Genomic DNA, 18,296 nt, shown 5'->3' with positions numbered 1-18,296 from the left:
GGATCTTTTTGTAACTACTGCTCCTCGTTCGCCTAAACGTCAGAGCTTACACTAGGCCTAGCTACTTCAAAGCCGTTGTTTTATAAGCTAGTGCTCTCTCGCTCTTCTAAGAGAGCTTTACGTTTGCTAGGCGACTGGTTTATCACCAGGAGGAGTTTGGGGGAGACAGCCTTTGCTTTCCCTACTTTTAAGCTGGCTTATAGAGCGAGAGTCTGATATGACACGAGAGAAGTTCTCGGCTTGGGAGTTCCTGCCTCTGCCCAGATAGACTTCTCAAACCTCATAGGCTCTCCCCAGCGCTCAATGTGTTCATTGTCAAGACAAACTTCACGATGAAGTCTACCAGGCTGTCTTGACAGCATTATGGAAGGCGACTGGATGGTCTCTCTCGACCTTCAGGAGGCATACTTCCACATTCCTATACACCCGGATTCCCAACCGTTTCTGAGGTTTGTTTACAGGAATGTGGGGTACCAGTTTCGAGCCCTGTGCTTTGGCCTTAGTCCTGCGCCTCTCGTGTTTACGAGGCTCATGAGGAATGTGGCAAAATCCCTCCATCTATCGGGGATCCGAGCCTCCCTGTACTTGGACGACTGGCTTCTCAGAGCATCGTCCAGTCTTCGCTGTCTGCAGGATCTACATTGGACGTTGAGTCTGGCCAGGGAGTTGGGACTTTTGGTCAACCTAAAAGTCCCAACTGATCCCATCCCAGATTATTCTATATTTGGGGATGGAGATTCGCAGTCAAGCCCTGCTCGAAGTCCAACTAATGCTGAAAAGAAAACGTTTATTCAGTCAGGAGTTGGAACAGTCTCGTAGGGACTCTCTCATCCCTGGAGCAGTTTGTCTCACTAGGGAGACTACCCCTTCTGCCTCTCCGGTTCCATCTAGCCTCTCACTGGAACTAGGACAAGACATTAGAGACGGTATAATTCCCAGTCTCCGAACCAGTAAAGGCATGCCTGAAATGGTGGGACAGCAATATCAATCTGAGAGAGGGACTATCCCTAGCAGTCAAGAACCCAAACCACGTGTTGTCCTCAGACGCGTCGGGTTTGGGTTGGGGTGCGACCCTGGACGGTCGGGAATGCTCGGGTCTGTGGACCTCAAGTCAGAAGAGCATGCACATCAACGGCAAGGAGCTATTAGCAGTCCACTTGGCCTTGATGATATTAGAAAGCTTCTTCGAAACTAAGTGGTAGAGGTCAACTCAGACAACACCACAACTTTGGCGTACATCTCCAAGCAAGGAGGCACACACTCCTTCACGCTGCTCGAGATCGCAAGGGACCTTCTCTTATGGTCAAGAATTCGAGGCATCTCCCTGTTGACGAGATTCATCCAGGGGGACTTGAACGTCTTGGCAGACTGTCTCTGTCGGAGGGATCAGGTGATACCCACGGAATGGACCCTCCACAAGGACGTGGGCAAGAGTCTTTGGGCTACTTGGGGTCAACCCACCATAGACCTCTTTGCCTCCTCGTTGACCAAAAGGTTACCAATCTTTTGCTCTCCAGTCCTAGATACAGAAGCAATCTACATAGACGCGTTTCTACTGGATTGGTCTTTTATGGACTTATATGCATTCCCACCATTCAAGATAGTCAACAAGGTACTGCAGAAGTTCGCCTCTCACGAAGGGACAAGGTTGACATTGGTTGCTACCCTCTGGCCCGCGAGAGAGTGGTTCACCGAGGTACTTCAATGGCTGGTAGACTTTCCAAGAAGTCTTCCTCTAAGGGTAGATCTCTTACGTCAGCCCCACGTAAAGAATGTCCATCAAAGCCTCCCCGCTCTTCGTCTGACTTCCTTCAGACTATCGAAAGACTCTCAAGAGCTAGAGGCTTTTCGAAGGAGGCAGTCAGTGCGATTGCAAGAGCTAGGAGAGCTTCTACCATTAGAGTATACCAGTCGAAGTGGGAAGTCTTTCGAGACTGGTGCAAGTCAGCATCTGTGTCCTCGTCCAGTACCTCTGTAGCCCAAATCGCAGATTTTCTTTTACATCTGAGAAAGGTTCGCTCCCTTTCAGCTCCCACGATTAAGGGCTACAGGAGCATGTTGGCTTCGGTCTTTCGACATAGAGGCTTAGATCTTTCCAACAATAAAGATCTCCAAGATCTCCTTAAGTCTTTCGAGACCTCTAAGGAACGTCGTTTGGCAACTCCTGGATGGAACTTAGACGTGGTCCTAAGGTTCCTCATGTCAGACAGGTTTGAACCATTACATTCAGCCTTCCTGAAGGATCTCACCCTCAAGACACTTTTCCTAGTGTGCTTGGCTTCGGCTAAAAGGGTCAGTGAACTTCATGCCTTCAGTAAGAACATCGGCTTTTCTACAGAAAAAAGCCACTTGTTCACTTCAACTTGGTTTCCTGGCCAAAAATGAACTGCCTTCTCGTCCTTGGCTTAAATCTTTTGATATTCCTTGCTTATCAGATATCGTAGGCAACGAACTGGAAAGAGTATTATGTCCTGTTAGAGCTCTTAAGTTCGATTTAGCCCGTACTAAGTCATTACGAGGTAAATCTGAGGCATTATGGTGCTCAGTTAAGAAACCTTCATTGCCTATGTCAAAGAATGCTTTGTCATATTTTATCAGAATTTTTTGATACGAGAAGCTCATTCTCACTTGAATGAGTAAGACTGATGTTTGCTTAAGGTTAAGACGCACGAAGTTAGAGATATAGCAACCTCCGTGGCCTTCAAGCAAAATAAATCTCTGCAAAGTATTATGGACGCGACTTTTTGGAGAAGCAAGTCAATGTTCGCGTCATTTTACTTAAAAGATGTCCAGACTCTTTACGAGGACTGCTACACACTGGGTCCATTCGTAGCAGCGAGTGCAGTAGTGGGTGAGGGTTCTACCACTACACTTCCCTAATTCCAATATCCTTTTAATCTGTCTCTTGAAATGTTTTTAATATTGTTTTATGGGTTGTTCGGAAGGCTAAGAAGCCTTTCGCATCCTGGTTGATTTGGCGGGTGGTCAAAGTCATTTCTTGAGAGCGCCCAGATTAGGGGTTTGATGAGGTCCTGTTGTATGGGTTGCAGCCCTTGATACTTCAGCTCCTGGGAGTCTTTCAGCATCCTAAGAGGATCGCTGGGCTCCGTGAGGAAGACAGACTTACAAGGCAGAGTAATCGTCTAAGTCAACTTCCTTACCAGGTACCTATATATTTTGGTTTTGTTATATTGATAACTGTCAAAATGAAAAAACTCTTAGCTTATACGCTGTAAACTTAATTAACTCTGGTCTCTACCCACCGCCTTGGGTGTGAATCAGCTATTATATATTCACCGGCTAAGTTAAATATTTAAAAATGATATTTCAATTATAAAATAAATTTTTGAATATACTTACCCGGTGAATATATAAATTAAAGACCCTCCCTTCCTCCCCAATAGAGACGCAGCGGGACGAGAAGAATTGAAGGTTTTGTTTACATGCAAGAGTGGTATCTGGCCGACAGTTGGCGCTGGTGGGCACACCCGCAACCTTCTTAGCGATCGCTCGCGAGTTTTTTTAGTGTGTTTTCTGTCGAGCCGCAGAGTTGCAGCTATTATATATTCACCGGGTAAGTATATTCAAAAATTTATTTTATAATTAAAATATCATTTTTCACAAGTTTTATAATACACCTTACGTAAATTTAACGTAACATAACAGCTGCTATGTTACACTTCTGAGCACCATTCTAGATCTATAAGTAGTAGTTATCCCCCATGTTCCATAAATAAGGGGAAAGATGGTGGACTGAATACCAAACCCACAGGGTATCATACACCACTTATTTAATTTTGGACTGCAATTCCTTTTTGGGGGAGAAAGATTACTTCATTGACCTCATATCATGTACATACCAAGTACAGCCCAGGCCCTATTAGCTTATTCATATTTATGATGGGCAGGTGGGAGGTTGCTTGGGTCTTCTTCCCCGCTCCCATGTTGAACCAGGGAGACAGGTATATCCTAATAAAAAAAAAGGAGCTAGTTCAGTTCTGGGGGGGGGGGGGCGAGGTGGACTTCCTATTCACCAGTAAGCAAGTCTCCTTATTTTAAAGGATGAAAAGTTTGTATACATGTAAGAACAAATAACATATTTTAAGGGTAATATATATTTTACCAAGCAATACAAACTTGAGTCCTTTCAAGGTAAACTTCCCACATTAGCCACCCCAGCGGTGATGCTTGTAGTGCACCCCAAGCCAAAGAAAACAGCCAAGTGGTTGCTAAGAAGAATCCGGTACTTGGAAAACAGTTTGTGTCACCACGGTTTCCGTCATCCCTGTGCCTATCACCCTAACCTGTGACATTACGAGTTTTGAAAGTGCCTACTGCTTCACCTCTGACTGTGATCCCCAGTGTTTTTATTCCTTTTTGAGTTATCCCTGTGGTTCTCCCCTTTGGGGGAACTTTGTTGTTAATGGTTGTTGAGACCTCGACATCTCTGCTTACATAACTGGAGTTCCTCCTCCTCCTCCTCCTCCTCCTCCTCCTCCTCCTCCTCCTCCTCCTCCTCCGACCCTTCTACTTCTTAGAAGAAATACATGAAGACCTGTTGTAGTTGCTAGAATATGGCTTTTGATGATGCCACCTCTTTTGGAGGAGGGGGACGGCTCCGAATGATGCCCTCCTAGTACAGTAGTTGGCATGACATCACTTGTTGCCAAGCTTGCTGGAGATGCATGACCCCATGCTGTGTCATGCATTATCCATCAGCCAGGCTGGTTCCTATGAAACTACGGCCTGATGCCTCCGCCCAATGGGTGTGAGGTATTGGTTGGCTTGCCTACCCAAATAGCCAGGCTAGCCTTAGCTGCACTGCCCCATGCCTGTAATACTCTTGCCATTGGCCAGCTGTTGAAGGAGCTTGGGTGCCCTCTTTTGCCTTTTCTACCTGGATGGGGGAATGGCTACTCTATACTCTGTTATGGATACTTTGGGATCCTCAACTGTGGAGATGCCACCTCTCATGCACATTCAGCTGGTGTCCATGGGCTGGTAGTTGAGGTAATCCGCGGATGATCATGTAGACGTGGATTACTTTCCACCAGGATTTACATAGGATGTGTATTTGGTACCTATACTGTCTCTGGTTTGTATTTTTTATGACTTGGTAAAGGGAGTAACTATTGAGAGTTGCTTAGCTACCCTTATTCAAGAAAACTATTATCTGAACTTATTAAAAGGTTGTCAAAAATAAGCATGTAAGACTAGATCAAATTGATCCCCTCGTTAAGAGTTACAGTGATACACTTGGTTAGTTATTGACTGGTTTAATTGTCATACTTATTAGAGTAATTCTCAGAGATAATGATTGTATCCCAAATCCTTACATCACACTTTTCCTTAATATGATTATTTGTATTTTCAGTGTTACACTTGATGATATAACTTTTGAGCATGTCAGTGAAGAAACTTTGGAGAGTCTGACAGAATTTCTTGATGAACTGGTGGAAACGGAAGAATGCCCTATCGATGCAGATGTCTTGTATTCTGTAAGTAGTTATCAGAATAAGGTGGATGTATAATTGTTTATTGTAAAGATATGGTGTATATGTGTTTATGTGACAGATGAAACTATGGTTCTTATCTTTAATACCTGAAGTGTGAGAATTCGCCAATCTCAATGTTTCTACAACAGATTATTCAGTATACTGTTGTATTGTTTTCAGTTGAGCTCTTTTCACAGCTAGAAGGAGCCCTCAGGTTTGCTATACTGTACTATGATGTAATTATACATTACCTTATTATTTTTTTTACTTTGCTAAAATTTTCTTATTTTTAATTTTTTTCCGTTGCTTTCTCGTTTTGAAAGTAGTTTTGTGATTTGAATAAAAAAAAAGGATTTCAAGTATGTTTGCATTAAAAGATCTGCAATGATATTATTTAAAGAACTAAAAGCAACTAACTTGGGTGGTAAAACCCTGTATCGTAGTAGGAGTAGGGATTGATACAACCTGGCCAACACAGCATTGTTGAGTTTTAACAATTTCTCTTTAAAGCAGCAATTTAGCATATTTAGAATTATAATGTTTGGGTTATAGCTTTTTTCATTGATAATCGCCTCACTTTGTAAATAAATTTCCCTTGACCCATGATTCATTGACATTCTTGTGGATTTCATAGGTTCAGCTCAAGGGAGAAATATAGTAGGTTAATGAGGGCCCCTCTTAGTGGTGAAGAATGCTTCATGTGTGGAACATGAAGGTTACTTTTGTTTTAATTTATCTATAAGTTGTTTTAACCTCATAGATATAGGCCTTTAGTATCCTACACAGTATATAGAATGATTATCTTCATATAGTACTGGGTAGAAAGGTTATAAAGGTAATGAGGGACTGCTTAGTGGGCAGTCACTTAGTACAGAGATATGATTTGTCTTAATCAATGTAATATGCTATATTTAACATAAATTGTCACTTATGAAAAGTTAGAATTTAACCTTTGCGGTTTTCAAAGATCCAATTGAGGCATTTCTTGGTACAGTGTACATTACTTTGTTTTATGGCACTGTCATGAGAAGTATAATTGACATCAATACAGGAAAAATTAATTAGACAATTTTTAAACCCTTCAGATAGTGCTTTTTAATTTGTACCTACTTGAAAAGGAATGATTAAAGGAAAGTCTTTGAATCAACAGCTTAGACATTATTAAGACTACAGTTGGTGCCAGATAGCTTGTCAGAAACTGATGAAGTGATTAGGCCTAAAAAGGAAAATTATTGGATATTGCTACCGGTGGTTATTGTACAGTATTGCTGTAGGGGTTTTTCAAAAGTGAATGTGAAGGTTTTGTTTTTAATCTCTTCATAAAGATTGCTAGTTGCTGAATTGTGTACAAATGTTATGAGCAAGTTAAAGTTATTTGTTAATTGTATACATTCATGTTATGTATATGCTTTGATACTCTAGACCACATATAAAATGATTAATGAAGTTAGTACTGTATAGGCTATATTATCATATTTTATCAAGCCAGTACTAATGATATAAGCATGTAGAGAACTCCTCTTTTATGACACTCTTAAAAAGAGTAGAGTAGATGTTAGACTCTTCAAATCAATCAATCAATCTTGAAAATTATGTGTTCTTCAAAGAATGAGGTACAGTTTATCTTAGCTTTACATTTTTATTAGGGTAAAGCAGTATGTATTTTTTCATGATAATACAGCCTGGTTATGGTGAATGTATTTATAATGCGTACGGTCTCTCTTGGTCTTCTTTTTATGATTTAAGATGGGTTTTCTATGCCTCTCAGGGATATTTTATAGGTAGTGTTGTATCCAGCACATTTTGGATTGATTGGCCTAGTATTTTTTTTAGTCTTTGACATCTTGATCTAGGTTTTTACTTTCATTACACAGCTGAGGTTTTTACAGCATGTTTTAGGAAAATGAAGGATATAGCAAGCATTTTACTTATAGAATATAGTAAAAATTTAAGCACTTCAGTAGTAGTTGAGTGAAAGAGAACATGACAAATTAGTAAAGTACCATTAACACAAATGTTATTGATATTGTAGATCATCTTAGTTTTTAACAAAACTAGGCTACTTATGTTTAAAATCCTTTTCTTTTCTTCTTTACAGACTGGTGTGTTAACCTTAAACCTTGGTGAAGTTGGGACATATGTGATCAACAAGCAGTCTCCAAATAAACAAATATGGTTTTCATCACCTTTTAGCGGCCCAAAAAGATATGATTTTAATAATGGCACTTGGGTCTACAAGCATGATGGAATTTGTCTGCATGACTGTCTAAGTGATGAATTATCAAAAATATTTAAAAGAAATATAGATATGTCTATGCTAGCGTATGGGAAGAGTAATAACTAATACTTAATATTTTTTTTCTACAAAACTGTTGGAAGTGGGGAAAGATTTTCCATGTGCTACTACGGTATAGGGTTATTGTTAGCAAATACCATAAGTGTAAATTGAATTTTGTATTGGATAATTTATTCTAGAAAATGGCTGGCGGTGATGTTAGTAAACTAGTTGGAGCTGTTAAGGATGCTCTTCACAAGGAATGGGCTGAATTTAAGAAATCTGGGATGATTAAAGATATGCCTGTCTGTCCATATTCAATCGGGGGACAGAGAGATACTCCAGTCTCTGCACTGGCAAGTGTAAGCAAGGGTGTTTGTGAGTGGGAGGAGTGCCTCAAATCAACGGTCAATCCAACAGTTGAAAAGTCAAGGGGTGTACTACCCAGTGAAGTAATGGTGGGGTCTGAAGGACAGATTTCTCTGTATCCAGTTCGTCGTCATATTCCTGTGGAAGTTCCAGCTTCTACGCCGGGTAGCACAATATCATCTGCTTCAAGAGCTAAAGACGCTAAAACTCCACCTGTTATGACCAAGGTCAGAGGAAAAATTCTGCCACCAAAAACTGCCCTAATGAATGCTTTTGAACAATCTTCAAATTACATGTTAGATCATGTTAAACGTGTTAGTGAAAATGCTTTCATTTCCGGGAACAATAAGATTCTGTTCATGTGTCTTGCTTCAGCAGCTCTTGTGAGAAGTCGACTTAATGTTTATAAAGATATTCTTAAACAGCCTACCACCAAGTAAGTAGCACAGTACATTACTTAATCTGTAATATATAACAATACTTTAGTAATACGGCCATCCATGATTAATGTAAAGAACACTACTGTAGTGAGCTTTTCAAAACTGTATTTGCCCCTAAAAGGGTTAGTATTTACAGTGCAATAGTGTTGTGCACTATAAGCATTACTTTGGGTCCTTGCAGCATTCCTTTGACCCTTAGCCGACTAATTTTTTGCTTTCTAATATACTTCCATTCCCATTTTATTTCTTCCCTCTTGCTGTAACCCTCTTTTTTCAATATTAAACTTAGCCGGTGATCATATAGCTGTCAGCTCTGCTGCCCGACAGAAAAACCTAAGGACAAAATACGCCAGCGATCGCTATACAGGTGGGGGTGTACATCAACTGCGCCATCTGTCGAGCAGGTACTCAAGTACTCCATGTCAACACAGAACCAATTTTCTCTCTGTCGTGCCACTGGCAAGACCTACTAAATACGCTGTTACTAACTGGATTTGTTTTCACAACTATTTGGTGAAGTACACTATTCTAGTTTTGAGCTTTCGCTATGCAGGGGTTTTATCTTCATCTCAAAACTTGAACTCGTTTTGGATAGATTTAATTATGGTGACAAAGAGAGTATGGACTCTCTTTCACTTTTAAATGGCCGACCCTTCCCTTAGACGGAAGTGTGTTTAGGTTTTTAGTAATTTTGCTTAACACGTTATAGATCTATATATTCTATATCTCTCCGCCTTTTTTAGGCCTCTTCGATTAACTTTCCATTTATTATAAACATATAAAAATAAATTTTTATGTTTTGTTTATATGCGACCTTTCCTGATAGTAGGCGGTCCTAACTTGGAACCGAAGTTAATCAACGTTGAGCCCGTTATATCGTATTTAGCCTTTAAAGAATTTAAAACTTTTTAAATTTAATGTTTTATGAAAGAATTTCTTTGATAGTCTCGTACTGTTTTCAAAGATGAACTAACGTTTAGTTTTTTAGACTACGCAGTTGTTGACGTTCAGGACGTTCAACATGCGCTCTATCGTTACGATAGAGAGAGAGTGTATCACGGTTTCACTTTGCAGTAAGAGTAAATCGATTCTGACGTTTCGTTCATTCTTTCTTAGCTTAAATGGTTTAAATTCTAAATTAAAGGAACTTTTTATTTGGAAAACCTTTCAGTTTTTTCCTTTAGCCAAATAACATGTTTTGACGATATATAATTGGGCTCTTCTCTCAGGTGCGAAATCAAGGGAGAAAGAGATAGAGAGATAGAGAAGGAGGGAGAGAGAGGAGAAAAAACGTTCCGTTCAAGCGGGTAACGTTGTTCTCGTGTTACTCTCCTCCCTAGTCGCTGTACGGGGAAGAAGGTAAAACGTTTCTAGGGTTTTATTCTTGTCCCCAGGCTATGTGCGGTGAGAGATTGTAAACGTAGTTTATTTGAACTAGTGTTTAGTCTCTTTCCCAGCCACTGAATTCTTTATCTTTATATATGTTTTCTGTTTTTGCTAGTATTAATGAGCTGCATTATACGACTGTTTTCGCAATTACTACCTTTTAATGAAGGGTAGAATTGCGTGTTTCAGGTAGAAATCAGTAAAAGTTTCGATTTCAGTGAAATAAGTGCAAAACAGAAAATCGAAGTGATAAAGTGATATGCGCAAAGTGTTACAGTGTTGCGTCCGAGGGTTCGTCTGTTCGTGCCTGTCGTTCACCTAGTCCGGGACCTCTTGCAAGCTCCCAAGCCCAGGGGAGAAGTAATGTCGAACGACTTATGGGTTCGTCAGGCCTTGATCAACGAACAGACGTTTTTCCCTCCGTGGTTTCGGGCGTATCTACCCAAGATCGCCCCACCCACACAAAGACGAGAGAGCCCATTTACTTCTCGTCTGCAGAAGAGGTTTCTCGTAAGAAACCTTGGACCAAGGTCTCGCAGCTTATTAAGCGCAAGTCGGTCCCTTCCGCGCAAGTCCAACGGCCCAGGTGTAGCCACTGGGTCAGTTCGGACTCGCTGCAGTCTTCCGATGACTGCACACCTCCTAAGAGAGGCAAAGTGGTACCGCAACAGGCAGTAACACCGTCTGTTGCCGCACCTGCTGCTGTAGACCCTAAGTGGTCTTTGCTACAGTCTATGCAGACACAGTTAGCATCTTTTATGCAGAAGTATCGTGCGGAGAAGGTTGACGCTGCACCCGTTAGCCTACAACCAACCACGGTTGTGCGTTCAGTAGACGCTGACGCTACCTGCTCCCGCACTCCGCCTGTGAGAGTTCCACCACCCATGCGCAGTGTACCCTGCCAGCCGCACGTTGACGTTCACAGACGCACGCTACCCTCCGTTGACGTTCGCGAGTTACCACAACAACAGGAGGGTGGAGTTAAGTTGCTTTGTTTTGACGCTGTGCGTCAACCTCCGCAACCCACTGTGGTTACCGCTACTCGCCCGCAGCAGACTAGTCAGTCAGGAGTAGAGGCTTTGCTTCCCCACACAGCTATGGTTGTTGCCAGCTCACAGACTGTCTAGCAGTTACATGACGTTGCCTTCTGGTCTGCTACTAATGCACCAGTGCTGTATGTCCTCACGCACCTGTTGTGGTTGACAGTTCAGTTTTTGACAGTTCACAGACTGTCAAGCAGTTACATAACGTTGCCTTCTGGTCTGCTGCTAATGCACCAGTGAGACCCTCACTGAGATAACCTAGCTTTTCTCGGACAAGGTTCCTGTAGATGAGAAAGTGCTGTTCTCCCTCCTACTGATATTCCTTTGAGGACTCTGTCATTTGGAGAGGAGCCTTAAGCTGCTTAGCCTCCTATGGACTTTAATTAAATCATGATGATTTTTTAAGGATCTTCGTCCGGATCTTGTAACTGCTGCTCCTCGTTCGCCTAACGTCAGAACTTACACTAGGCCTAACTACTTCGAAGCCGTTGTTGTTAAGCTAGTGCTCTCTCGCTCTCCTAGAGAGCGTTACGTTGGCTAGGCGACTGGTTTTTGCACCAGGAGGAGTTTTAGGGATACAGCCTTTGATTTCCCTTCTTTTAAACTGGCTTATAGAGCGAGAGTCTGTTAGGACACGAGAGAAGTTCTCGGCTTGGGAGTTCATGCCTCTGCCCATATAGACTTCTCAATTCTGGTAGACTCGCCCTGGCGCCTAGCCAGGAGACGCTCCAAGTTGTTTACAGGTCAACTTCTCAACTTTTGTCGAGCCTTTGTAGTTTTGCTGTACTATTATGTCACACATAACAAGGCTTCCAGGGATGGTAAATGGTTCCGCCTCAGTCGCTAACCCCGTCTGTTGCCACACCTGCTCCCGTAGACCCTAAATGGGCTTTGCTGCAAGACATGCAGTCCAAGCTTGTGTCCTTGATAGAGGACTTCAATACGGAGAAGAACCTTCTGGCCAACAACCTTCCAACCGGTTGGTTGTGCGCCCTGTTGACGCTGAGGTATCCTACTCGCGTCTGCCAGTTGAGGTGGTTCCTCCACCGATGCGACCCAGTGTGGGTTGCCAGTCGCACGTTGACGTTAAGCGACGCTCGGAGGTGGTTGTTGACGTTCAGTGTGTCACTAGGAAGACGTTCAACAACCAGCAGAGGTGACTTGTTGTGACGCAGTGCGTCAACCTCAGCAACCCGGTAGGGTGTTGACTGCACAACCCAGACAGTCTAGACAGTTTCGGGTTGACGCTGTACTTCCTCGCGCACCCATGGTTGTTGACAGTTCACAGACTGTGCAGCAGTGCCATGATATTGCGTCCGGCTCCGTCACGCATCCACCAGTGCGACCGGATTTAGCGAGTCAGACGTTGCCCATTCCGTTGCCGTTTCCTCATCAGTTTCGGATGAGGAACCCTCTGATGAGGACGTTGCTGAACAAGACGATCAACCCCCAGCCCTGCTATCCATCCAGAAGATGCTGAAGAAGGAACGCTGCCCAGTCAGGCTGTGGATGAGTCTGGTAGGGACACTGTCATCCGTGGATCAATTTGTGTCACTAGGAAGACTACACCTCCGTCCTCTTCTATACCATCTAGCTTTTCACTGGAAAAAGGACAAGACGCTAGAAGCGGTCTCGATCCCGGTTTCCGGAAAGATAAAGTCTGGTCTGACTTGGTGAAAGGACTATATCAACCTTAGAGAGGGTCTTCCCCTGACTGTACAGACTCCCAACCACGTTCTCTTCTCGGATGCATCGGACGTAGGCTGGGGTGCGACATTAGACGGTAGGGAATGCTCGGGATTATGGAGCTCGAGTCAAAGGACAATGCATTTCAACTGCAAGAAGCTACTGGCAGTACGTCTGACCTAGAAAAGCTTCAGGTCTCTCCTTCAAGGCAAAGTGGTGGAGGTGAACTCGGACAACACCACGGCTTTGGCGTACATCTCCAAGCAAGGAGGGACCTACTCTCTGACAGGGTACGAGATCGCAAGGGACCTCCTCACCTGGTCAAAAGGTCTAGACATTTCACTAGTAACGAGGTTCATCCAAGGCAACTTGAATGTCATGGCAGTTTGTCTCAGTCGGAAGGGACAAATAATTCCAACAGAATGGACCCTCCACAAGGATGTATGCAAGAGACTTTGGGCCACCTGGGGCCAGCCAACCATAGATCTCTTCGCAACCTCGATGACCAAGAGGCTCCCAATATTTTGCTCACCAATCCCGGACCCAGCAGCAGTTCATATAGATGCCTTTCTACTAGATTGGTCACATCTAGATCTATATGCATTCCCTCCGTTCAAGATTGTCAACAAGGTACTGCAGAAATTCGCCTCTCACGAAGGGACAAGGTTAACGCTAGTTGCTTCCTTCTGGCCCGTGAGAGAATGGCTCACCGAGGTACTTCGATGGCTAGTAGACGTTCCCAGAACACTTCCCCTAAGGGTGGACCTTCTACGTCAGCCATGCGTAAAGAAGGTACACCAAGGCCTCCACGCTCTTCGTCTGACTGCCTTCAGACTTTCGAAAGACTCTCGAGAGCTAGAGGCTTTTCGAAGGAGGCAACCAGAGCGATTGCTAGAGCAAGGAGAACATCCACCCTTAGAGTCTACCAATCGAAGTGGGAAATCTTCCGAAACTGGTGCAAGTCAGTATCCGTATCCTCGACCAGTACCTCTGTAACTCAAATAGCTGACTTTCTCTTATATCTGAGGAAAGAACGATCTCTTTCAGCTCCCACTATCAAGGGTTACAGAAGCATGTTGGCATCAGTCTTCCGTCACAGAGGCTTAGATCTTTCCAACTATAAAGATCTACAGGACCTCCTTAAGTCTTTTGAGACCACGAATGAGCGTCGTTTGGTTACACCTGGTTGGAATTTAGACGTGGTACTAAGATTCCTTATGTCAGACAGGTTCGAACCGCTACAATCAGCCTCCCTGAAAGATCTCACCTTTAAGACTCTTTTCCTGATATGCTTAGCCACAGCTAAAAGAGTCAGTGAGATTCATGCCTTCAGCAAGAACATCGGATTCTCATCCGAAACGGCTACATGTTCTACAACTTGGTTTTCTCGCCAAACACGAGCTGCCTTCTCGGCCTTGACCAATATCGTTCGATATTCCAAACTTATCGTATGGTTGGAAATGAACTAGAAAGAGTCTTATGTCCTGTAAGAGCTCTTAAGTTCTATTTAAAAACCTTTACGAGGCCCGTCTGAAGCTTTATGGTGTTCAGTTAAGAATCCATCTTTGCCTATGTCAAAGAATGCTTTATCCTATTTTATCAGACTGTTAATACGAGAAGCTCATTTCCATCTGAGTGAGGAAGACCAAGCTTTGCTGAAGGTAAGGACACACGAAGTTAGAGCTGTCGCAACTTCCGTGGCCTTTAAACAAAATAGATCTCTGCAAAGTATAATCGACGCAACCTATTGGAAAAGCAAATCAGTGTTCGCGTCTTTTTATCTTAAGAATGTCCAGTCTCTTTACGAGAACTGCTACACTCTGGGACCATTCGTAACAACGAGTGCAGTAGTGGGTGAGGGCTCAACCACTACAATTCCCTAATTCCATAACCTTTTTTAATCTTTCTCTTGAAATGTTTTATTATTGTTTTTGGGTTGTCCGGAAGGCTAAGAAGCCTTTCGCATCCTACTTGATTTGGCGGGTGGTCAAAGTCATTTCTTGAGAAGCGCCTAGATTAGAGGTTTTGATGAGGTCCTTTAGTATGGGTTGCAACCCTTCATACTTCAGCTCCTAGGAGTCGCTCAGCATCCTATGAGGATCGCGAGGCTCAGTAAGGAAGACGTACCTGTACTTAAAAAGGCAGAGTAATGGTTCAAGTCGACTTCCTTACCAGGTACTTATTGATTTTATGTTTGTTATTTTGAATAACTGCTAAAATGAAATACAAAATACTTAGCTCTTAATGTAAACATATAATGCTGGTCTCTACCCACCCCCCTGGGTGTGAATCAGCTTTATGATCACCGGCTAAGTTTAATATTGAAAAATGTTATTTTCCTTAGTAAAATAAATTTTTGAATATACTTACCCGGTGATCATATATTAAAGGACCCTCCCTTCCTCCCCAATAGAGACCCAGTGGGCCGAGGAGAAAATTGGTTCTGTGTTGACATGGAGTACTTGAGTACCTGCTCGACAGATGGCGCAGTTGATGTACACCCCCACCTGTATAGCGATCGCTGGCGTATTTTGTCCTTAGGTTTTTCTGTCGGGCAGCAGAGCTGACAGCTATATGATCACCGGGTAAGTATATTCAAAAATTTATTTTACTAATGAAAATAACATAATTTTTACATCATAATGCAAAAGTGGGGTTTTTCCCTAGTGCTGAATGACCTCCTAGGGCATGGCACTGGTCCATTTAGCCCAAATTCATAAACCTCAAATACTGTATGAAAACCGTATTTGCGAGGTGTTTCTACATAGTTAACTTTCTTGGTAATAAGCTCATTTTCTGTTGATGTAAAGTTGCTAAGCATAGAATATAACTAAAAGAATACATATTTGGAATTAGGTGAAGAGAACTGATAGTTGAAAATTTTCATGATTAGTCATAGTACTTTTTAGTGAGTTATGTTATCTGCTAATGGCAAATGCTTTTATTTGGTTTATGAGGTTAGGATACAGTACTTGATTTATTTTATATCTACCGTATTTCAAATTTCATTTTAAATTTTATTGCCTTACTGATTACAGCACCAGCTTTGGTATGTGATAGTATTTGTATTTTTTTTGTGTGATATGGTTTTTTGATGTGTTATATTATTTGAGGATTTTATATCAAGTAGCTGAAGCGTTTGTTTGTCCAAATTACATTGTACACTATTAGCTATGTTTACTGGGTTTTGTTATGTAAAAACAACCACAATTATTTTTTCATGCTTTCATTTAGCTTTTGTGAAGTTATTTATGAAGTAAATGGAATGTTTTTAGGTCTCCAGTTTTGAAATTAGCTCTTAGAAAAGAATATGGAGGGAGGATGAATAAATATTCCGAATAAATATTCCATCACCCCTCCTTATTACAAATACTGTATAGTGGATCCTTGGCTCTCTAACGCATTGTGTTTTAAGAAACTCTTAGAGATACAATTTTTTTGAAAACCAGATCAAATTTTCCCATAAGATCCTAATAGTTGACTCCTCATTTAGCATTTCAACACAAATTTTAGTTTAATGAAGCAGTGTATACATAAACCCTGACACAAAAACAAGAAAGATATAAATACAGGAAATATAGGATATTACTAGAAATTTACTACACTTTACCAGTAATGAGGAGAGTATGGCTTAAGAAGAAGGTGGAGAAAGGTAACTGAACTTCTGGGGTTCCTTTCCTTAGTCTTATTACACCACTGACACCTGATTGAGGTTTCTTGAGCTTCCCCTTAAATATCTATCTATTGAAATGAATTATGGCCAGATCAGACGTGGACACTATTTTCATGTCTTGAAATATCTTCCTTTAGCTCAGTTATATCACAATTTTTCTTAAATTGGATGCTTTTATTTTGTTTGGACAAGTGGTGTCTTATTTCAAATGTTATAACTGGAAAAGCTGTAATTATGAGAATCTTGACTTATATTTTTTCTGTGTGGGTTTGCAGAGAGCAAGAGAAATGAAACTGGGTGTTAATGTCCTTTGTTTAGCAAATGGGTGATATGTTTTGGGTCTCCCAATTTTTAAGAAGACTAATACAGTTAGCAATATGTTGTTTGTGAACCAAGTATTTATTCACTCGTCAAAACATTTTATTCTTTACTTTTGTGTGGAGAGGGGAGATGTGCACATCCTGAGGTTTAGATTTACAAGTACTTGAACCAGTTAAAGTATAGTATTTCAGATTGTAACAAATTTTAAACTTTTTCCTAGCTCCTTCTGACTTGAAATTTGTTGTACAGGTTAATTGTTGTTGTCTAAGGAGAAAAATTTGTTAGGTTGATAAATTTGATCTTTTTAAGGGTTGAGTGGTTTTTCTCTGTTGATAAATTTGACCTTTTTAAGGGTTGAGTGGTTTTTCTCTGTAAACAAAGGATAAATGATACGTGGTATTCTCCATGAAATTTTACAGAGTTCTTATTGGTTTTACTTTATTTTTAGAATTTAAAGGCATGTCATTTATGCAGTGTTGTTTAATGTTATAATAAGTGGCCCTTTGCCAGGTACAGAGCTTTTATGACCTTAAGAGATCTTTCTAACCATCTACATATTCTATTTAACCTTTAACTTGTATTCAGGAGCTTTTGTAAAATAATATACCATAATATAATCATAATTTTTCTTGTCTCATGATTTTTTTGTCATTTCAGGAATCTGACTGCTGCTTTAGGTCGATGTGGGGAGGTTGTTGAATTCATGATGCAGAACATCCTTTCTTACAATTGTGATTTGCTCCATTCTGCTTTATTACATGATGCCTGTAGTCATGACTGGACGAATCCCAAACCATATCATGAGAATGAAAGGCATTCTCTTGCTATTCAAATGTGGGCCTTTTATATGCAAGGTATGTTTATATTTTATATAATGTTCATATGAAAAGAATAATAAGTAGTTTGGGAAAGAAGTGAAGAGAGTAAGGAAGGGTGGTTCGAGAATTGAAGATATAGTGAAAGATGGCAATGGAAGGTTGCTAAGGAGAGGAGGCAAGGAAAAGGTGGGTGGAATATTTTGAAAATTTACTGAATGTTGAGGATAATAGGGAGTCAGATATAATTGGTGTTGCAGGTGTTAAGGTGCCAGTGATGGGAGATGAGAATGAGAGGGATTACAAGAGAGGAAGTGAGGAGAGCACTAGATGAAATGAGAGTAAGAAAAGCACCTGGTATGGATGGTGTGAGAACTGAAATGTTAAAGGAAGGGGGTGTGACTGTACTTGAATGGATGGGGAGATTGTTTAATATGTGTTTTGTGTTGTCAATGGTACCAGTAGATTGGGTTTGTGCATGTATTGTACCACTATATAAGGGTAAGGGAGATGTGCATGACTGTTGTAATTCAAGGGGTATTAGTTTGTTGCGTGTAGTTGGAAAAGTGTATGGTAGAGTACTGATTAATAGGATTAAGGATAAAACAGAGAATGCAATCTTAGAACTACAGGGTGGTTTTGGAAGAGGTAGGGGTTGTATGAATCAGATTTTTAGTTAGGCAGATATGCGAGAAATATCTAGCAAAAGGTACCGAGGTGTATGTTGCGTTTATGGATCTGGCGAAAGCGTATGATAGAGTTGATAGGGAAGCAATGTGGAATGTGATGAGGT

At 41.4% G+C, this 18,296-nt stretch overlaps 2 protein-coding genes across 2 annotated transcripts in view; both read left to right on the top strand.

The window, feature by feature from the left end:
• The first annotated feature begins 4,909 nt into the window (after positions 1 to 4,909).
• LOC137621792 (frataxin, mitochondrial-like) lies at positions 4,910 to 7,839 on the top strand. Its single transcript, XM_068352300.1, has 3 exons — positions 4,910 to 5,001; positions 5,375 to 5,498; positions 7,594 to 7,839. The coding sequence occupies exons 1-3, from the start codon at positions 4,910 to 4,912 to the stop codon at positions 7,837 to 7,839; spliced, it is 462 nt and encodes a 153-aa protein (XP_068208401.1).
• LOC137621559 (uncharacterized protein KIAA0825 homolog) overlaps positions 5,372 to 18,296 on the top strand; it is a 132,483-nt gene continuing 119,558 nt past the window's right edge. Inside the window, exons 1-3 of the mRNA XM_068351952.1 lie at positions 5,372 to 5,498; positions 7,594 to 8,575; positions 17,346 to 17,542. Of these exons, the coding sequence (XP_068208053.1) occupies positions 7,974 to 8,575; positions 17,346 to 17,542 (799 nt within the window). The 5' untranslated portion in view covers positions 5,372 to 5,498; positions 7,594 to 7,973. The remainder of the gene's footprint in view (positions 5,499 to 7,593; positions 8,576 to 17,345; positions 17,543 to 18,296) is intronic.

This window comes from Palaemon carinicauda, chromosome 28 (genome assembly GCF_036898095.1).
Source record: "Palaemon carinicauda isolate YSFRI2023 chromosome 28, ASM3689809v2, whole genome shotgun sequence".
Lineage (NCBI taxonomy): Eukaryota > Metazoa > Arthropoda > Malacostraca > Decapoda > Palaemonidae > Palaemon > Palaemon carinicauda.
Note: the sequence above shows the minus strand (reverse complement) of the source record. Positions and strands in the feature narration are given on the sequence as shown.